Source organism: Aspergillus undulatus, assembly GCF_047715775.1.
Source record: "Aspergillus undulatus strain CBS 261.88 unplaced genomic scaffold BDV17scaffold_85, whole genome shotgun sequence".
Taxonomy (NCBI): Eukaryota; Fungi; Ascomycota; class Eurotiomycetes; order Eurotiales; family Aspergillaceae; genus Aspergillus; species Aspergillus undulatus.
In genome coordinates, this window is record NW_027396689.1 from 31,809 (window position 1) to 38,549 (window position 6,741).

Genomic DNA, 6,741 nt, shown 5'->3' on the forward strand with positions numbered 1-6,741 from the left:
AACTTCAATACCTAGCTGGCTTCATATTTATTTTCTAGTAAAATACGTCCATCTTAGAAATACAAAAGTAGCTTACACAGTAGTAATTTTGGTTTTAAAAAATGTCTGGCGGTCTACAGTGTTGGGCTATATAAGTGCCGGACAGGAATTAACGCAGTCACTTCTTGATGTAGTGGAGAGACTTAATAATGAGCCAAAAAAATTTATCCTGCCTCTGCCAATCAGAACCAAAAATACCTCAACCAAGAAACGGTACGGAAGCAGGACTGCTTTTTTCTACAAAGAAGCCTGACACCTGCTTTTAGCCTTTATACTATATCGCCAGGCAAATTACGAGGCAACGGCGGCAGCCCAGACTCAACCTGTCTCTAGTTCTACTATTTCTAAGATCCTCGGTAAAGAATGGAATGGTTCCAAATAGGACCAAAGATGAGTAGATGAATCTGGCAGAGGTTAACGTTAGAATGCACAAATGTGGATGCTTGCTAACAAATTCCAGGAAGAAAAAAGGCAGTATCAGCAACGGTACGCCAAGTACAGATGCTCTGAATGTGGCAGCAAACATTGCGAGACGGAGGTGGCTGGAGAGTTAGTCCGAAAGCGCTGTTGACCGGCTTTCAGTGATATGGATCGCTTGAACCGCTGGAGGACCTCGCGGGCCAAAGTGGGGGAGGTGAGATATGAGCGGGCTTCTTCAACAATAGGACATCTAATGGGTCAGATAAAATGTTGGCAACTCAGATCTGCCTTGAGTTCCGTATGCCAACAAATACTCGGTTTCCGCACCGCGACGTCGAGTATTGTGGCAAGCCGTCTCTCCTGTCTTTCCAAAATAGCATTTACTACCCAGTGTGTAGGATGAGATTCCCAAATTAGGACGTCAACTATGTCGCTATTATTATTTAGGCTCTGAATAGCACTCATCGACCAGATTAATTACCACGGCGATTATCACGATATCTCTTGAACCTAACTTCTTGTACGTGCAAAACCGTGATGTACCACCTTGATCTTTTTGGCTAGACGGTGCTTGTCTCTAGAACACAGTTCAACATCTGAAACTGTCGCGTCGAATTGATAGTCGACCTGAATACTCCGCAAATACCAATATACGGGGAGGAAGATCGACTGATCCTGGTAGTAGCCGGTGATATCGAGGCAGCTCACTATACTTCAACTATCATACTCCGCCAGATATTGGAGAAGCGAGTGCTTGAATCAACTGCACTGTGCCAAGGCTGAAAGCAGAATCTAATGGCAACATGTCAGTCCAAGACAAGGAGAGATTGTACTGTCGAAGGGTCGTCGCTGTTAGTGGAAAGATGTTATGTTGCTCCGAATTAAAATAGACAGTCTCTGCCGGATCTAAATATTCAAAGAATGGGGCCACTTTACTGCCTTAAACCAGTCCGATATTTCGAATTGAACAAATGGGAAGACGGAAGCATTCTCGGATTGGTCCTCAAAACACGGGGTAATAATTGTTCGTTAGACATTTATCTTCCCTCCCGGAAATTTATACAGGAAAATGGGGGGTCTTTCGTTCCTCCTGGCCGGTCTTAGTTCGTGGACGTATGTTTAAGTTGTTATCCGCCCCTTCAGCCAATATGAGACGTCTTCTAAGAAGCCTTGTCTGATCAAAAGAACTGCAGTACTCGCGAAGAGCATCATCTATCTCTGCTGCGGACATGCTACTTTCGCCAAGCCCATCATTTGTAAATGCAACCGAGCACTTTCCAGACTTATTTATGTTGCACTCATACGCAACAGTCAAAGAGTCCTGCCAAGTCGATGAAGAAAATGATATATTGCGGGTAGAATTCTCGAAATAATGGTGGAGCATCATTGAACATGCCGGAAGCCTGCAAATGTGATGGTACAATCTTTAATAAGGCGCACGGCTCTTGATCCTGCCATCTGTGAATACACAATTCGAGTTGCGAGAGTTAACTTACTTGAATTTCGAACTTCAGCCTTCCAAGCACCGCGAATGTAGGTAGTTGATAGGGAAAACCAAATGCGATGTCTTCACCATTGTCGCGCATCTTGTCACATGATATATATAAATTTATGTCCTCAATGAAGTCATCTAGTTGCATCGTCCTAGTGCGGAGGGCGGCCCATTACATTTTACAACTCATCAGTGATTGATGGACCACAACGGTAGCCCGTCATCCGCACGACATTTCACTGGCCAGCGTGGTCCTACGGACCAATTTGGGGCTGCAAATCTGACTAAGGTCAAGGTAGCAGAAACTCCTACCAAGTCGCGCACCTCATTATATGTCCACACGTCATAATACTGAAGAGGAGCTTTCCGAAGGTACGGCATCGTGGTTCTACCCAAAGTCCAGACGGCAGCGGTTCAAATGCTAAGCGACTAGCGAGGCAACGATGTGGACCCGCCACGCACCTGTTTTCCTGTATCTTTGATTGGGCGAGAATCCGCAATGCCGTCAGTCGAGCTGCGAAAGCGTCACTGATTCTATGATTCCAATCCCGCGGGTCTCGCGCCATCTACTATGCGGTCATGACCGATCTCCCTCTGGTGACCGTCTAAGTTGATTGATGGGACGCTTCCATGCGAAAAACGTCAAGACCTTAACTGATCTGGGTCTCTCACCAAATGTGGAGTAGTCTCGGAATCAGAATAGTAGCTCATTCTCTACTTCACTGAGCCCATCGTTTTCTCCTTCTTTTAAAATCTCGTGCTAACTGTCTTGTCGGTTGTCGGTTTCTCTAAGCTTGACGCTTGTGTCTAAATCCTCTAGTAACTAATTAACCTAGTTGATCTGAGGCCTGTTGTTCATTACTATTGCCTCATCACGGACTCTTGTTACTTTGAGCTTCTGTGCCTCGGAGAGCGCACGTATTCCAAGAAAGCTTTCTCGTCAGAAGAAAGCTTACTTCAAGCAATCCGCCCTTTATTACCAACGCAAGGAGATCAAAGTCAGAAGTAGAGAGAAGTTTTCAAATAAACAGCCTGGTTAACTACGTACGCCAAACCTTGAAGCCATGGCCCGTCTTTGCAAATCGGCAGAATGTCTACCCAGGCTGCTTTCTGCTAGACTGATCCGTCCTTGCACTCTTTGGTCGCCTCGGAGCCTCTACACCTGGGAAACGGTTTCTCTCCTGAGTTAATCTCTCTATAGCTACTAGAGAAAGAGACGAGCACCAAGACATGGGGATGTTCTATATACAATCTTTGTCCAACCAGACAGGCTCCGTGCAGGCCATGGCACCAAACATGGAAGACGAAGGTAACAATGTCAATCAACCACGCCTCCGTAACCGCGCACTCCGACCAGCCCCGCGTGACAGCCGCAAAGAGTCAATCGACGCTGAAATGAATCAAGCAGCACCATTTCTGCATCCCTGCCCATCTGTGCCGAGCTCCTCAGCCTTTTCATTCAGCGGCTGGAGCGCTGCCGGACGCGGCACGGAGTTCAGCTTCGACAACTATCGAGTCTCCACTCTCTGACATGAGCAGCAACAAATCCTGTCTCCGCTGCACTGGCAATACAGTGACACAGACAAGCGTGCAAAACATTTAGAGCGGAGCCGCGCAGCAGCCAGCAAGTCACGGCAGAAGAAGAAGCGAGAGACAGAGCAGCTTCAGAACAGGTTCCAGGAAGTGTCCCGCAGAAGGTCTAGCCTGGATATTGAGATCAAAACCTTGAACAGTTAACTACTTTCTCTAAAGGATCAGATCCTCATGCACTCGCGCTGCGAGGACAAGGCTATTCATGTCTACCTTAGCCGTAAGATTAAGCAGGCGAAGAATTACACTGGTCAAGCAGACGGCGGGGATTCTCGTAGCCACTGGCAGGATTCAGACTCGGTGTCGCGTTCTCATGATGCAATTGCGGGTTTCCACGGACGCCCAAACTTCCACGGCCACAACCCGTCTGAACTGGAGTTGTCGCGCCCTCAACATATCCCAATGAACATGGGTGATACAAGAGGCCCATGCGGTGTTGAGTTCGATCTAGGAAGCTACCCGTTTAATAGTTGCGCTTCAATCGAATGAACCCCATGGTTATCAGTCCGCCTGGGTGACCGCCAGTCTCCCTCTCTACAGCTAGAATGTTAGAATCTTGGAAATCAACGCCGAAAGTGATCACTTTGGAAATCAGAAACGCCATTCCATTCCAATTATTAAGCGGCACTAGTGGCCGTGGGAATTAAAGGTATGCTTAAGGGGGCCAAACACCTTCACGGAAAATTACGCCTAGAAGCATAAATATAAATTTCTAGCAAAAAGCCCACTAATTCGTAAGACATTGCTAAACTATTATCTTGTTTACATCATGAAACGAGTGAGCTCGCGGCATCCCTCAACGACAGCGATGTTCTTAAAAAGGTCTAAGCGCCAACTAATTGCCTTCCCCAGAGGCGACGAAGGGAATAGGAATAACAGCAACTGTCATAATTGCAGAGATGAGCCTACAGAGTTTACTAATAATCGGCAATGCTAAAAGCCGCTTCACAGGATGCCATAATGTATATTTTTATAAACTTCAGTGCTCGGATTATACGAACTGTATTCACTGACATTCTGCAGCAACTGCAGGAAATGCAAAAAATGCGAGCAGGAGCAGTGTTCTAACATGACGAACTATATCAATTGCCAAAATTACTCGAACATGGTAAACTGCACGAAGTGCAAGAATTGCTCCAATTTAAAGGCAGGTGCAACAATTGGAGCAGGCTGTGACTACTGACTGACCGCTTTGAACGCATAGGACCGGGACGGTGCTATCAATGAGTCTGGACAGACACTTTGGAATCAAACTTGTTTACAATGAATATTTTCTCAATCATGTGATCGCCGCATGAATAACAAGTACTTCGTTGAAAGGGTTTACATGCGACCTGGGTGTAACGACGGGGGTGATTATCAGGAAGGCAGGAGGGAGGGGCGCCCATTGAGATGCCGTGTATCAGCGAACTGATTGATGCAAATGATATACGATTCCGATGGGATCCGAGTAATTCTCTAGTAACTCTCTGCCAGATCCAACACTACAATTTTATTAGATAGTCAGCTCCGGTAAATTGCCGTGGACTAATGGCCTTTGGCGACTCGCTTTTGGTGAGCAGGAACTCAGATTATACACGGACGAGACTCGCAGTCGAAAAGGGGTCTTCTTCCGCTTATGAAGCCATACCAGCCCGTCCGGCACTCAGTGTGCGGGGTTCAGCGAGTCAGTCCAACGACGCTGCCGTACCACACCTGCACATCTGACATCATCACCCTTGAAAAGTATCACAGCTTAAAAGAAGCAATCTCGAGCTATTACTGCTCTCGGCTTCTTCAACCGCCCTTTCGCCATCCGGAAACATGATGTCAGTCACAAACCACAAATCCCTGCGTGCTATCGCCCCCTTCTACCCTGACGATACCTTACGACCCAGCGGGCCTCTGCCCAAGCGCTCGAAACGCTTCATGCGTGTATGGCGTGTAAGGCGCGGAAGTCGAAGGTACGTGGATTGATATCAAAGTTGTGCGATGTGGTGAACACCGGTTGACTTGACAGCAGTGCGGCGGCGGCCAACCATGCAACAAGTGCAATGAAATCGGCGCTGAGTGTATCTTCGACAGGGGGCTTGATCGGCGCAGGAAATATGCTCATCATCCCTTGAGTTTAGCTACTGATAGAGTCTAAACTTTTCTTGAAGGATATTTCAATAGTACTTTACAAAGTTAACTAGTCTCCTATAATCATCATGGCCTCTCCAGTCTGCATTGTCAAAGTAACGAAGCTTCTTTGATGGTGTTAAAATAGTTACAATAGCATAAACTGAGCCATAAGGTTGTTCATCAGTTTTAGCGTAATACTTCCGGAGCTTTGTGTTGGCAGCCTGAATTACTATAAGTATATTCTTTTTCCAGGGAACAGACTTGTGTCTAAGCCTCTCCTCAGCCTGATCAAGATAGTTGAATAGCTTGTTGTAGATACTGAAGATATGCTGGATAGTTATATCTCTTGTCTTTGATAGCACGCTAGTAAAGTCAAAGAAAGGCTTTGTAAGTAATAAAAGATACTTAACCTGACGCCACTCCTCTGAAGCAAGTTTGAATCGAGTATGGTGATAAGTATCACAGTATTGATTAATATCTACCTGGATCCTTCGAGCCCGATCAAGCATCAAGAAGGTAGAATTCCATCGTGTACGAATATCTTGGATTGGTACCAGCCTTGGCTCTATCGTTTATAGCTCAAGAAATGCTTTCCGGCGCTGTGGACTGGCGTTAATAAAGACAGCTAGGTCTCGGATCTATACAAGAGAAAAGTAGATAACTGTTAGTAACTAAGTTATAAAATAAGGAAGGTATAACAGCTGTTGATCCAGAAAAAAATATAGATAGCTAGTACTACTTACCTTCTTAAGAGTCTTTATAATACTTGAATATTACTGATTCTTTGACTACTGTGATTGTTCTGGCGTGTCGATCCATGTTAATTCAATCTTATTATTAACCGGGTTTGCTTTTATCTCTCCAAGCAGTTCCTTAAGGCTCAGTTGTATAACATGAATAATACAAGGGATACGGAAGAGTTGATCTTCACTAAGCCCAAGTGATTGGCTAACTTCCTGGATACCTGCAGCCATTGTATTATTGTTTGATATATTATCGGTAGTGACTGAGAGAACTCTCTTCATGATTTTATGCTGTTAAAGGATTTTAATCACAGTTTTACTAAGACAAGTACTAGAATATAAGCCCTCTAGTGG

At 45.5% G+C, this 6,741-nt stretch overlaps 1 protein-coding gene across 1 annotated transcript; it reads left to right on the forward strand.

The window, feature by feature from the left end:
• The first annotated feature begins 5,146 nt into the window (after positions 1-5,146).
• BDV17DRAFT_276519 (uncharacterized protein) lies at positions 5,147-5,688 on the forward strand. The gene is made up of 3 exons (XM_073759346.1): positions 5,147-5,207; positions 5,268-5,484; positions 5,544-5,688. The coding sequence occupies exons 2-3, from the start codon at positions 5,345-5,347 to the stop codon at positions 5,644-5,646; spliced, it is 243 nt and encodes an 80-aa protein (XP_073610456.1). The 5' UTR covers positions 5,147-5,207; positions 5,268-5,344; the 3' UTR covers positions 5,647-5,688.
• Positions 5,689-6,741: the final 1,053 nt, after the last annotated feature.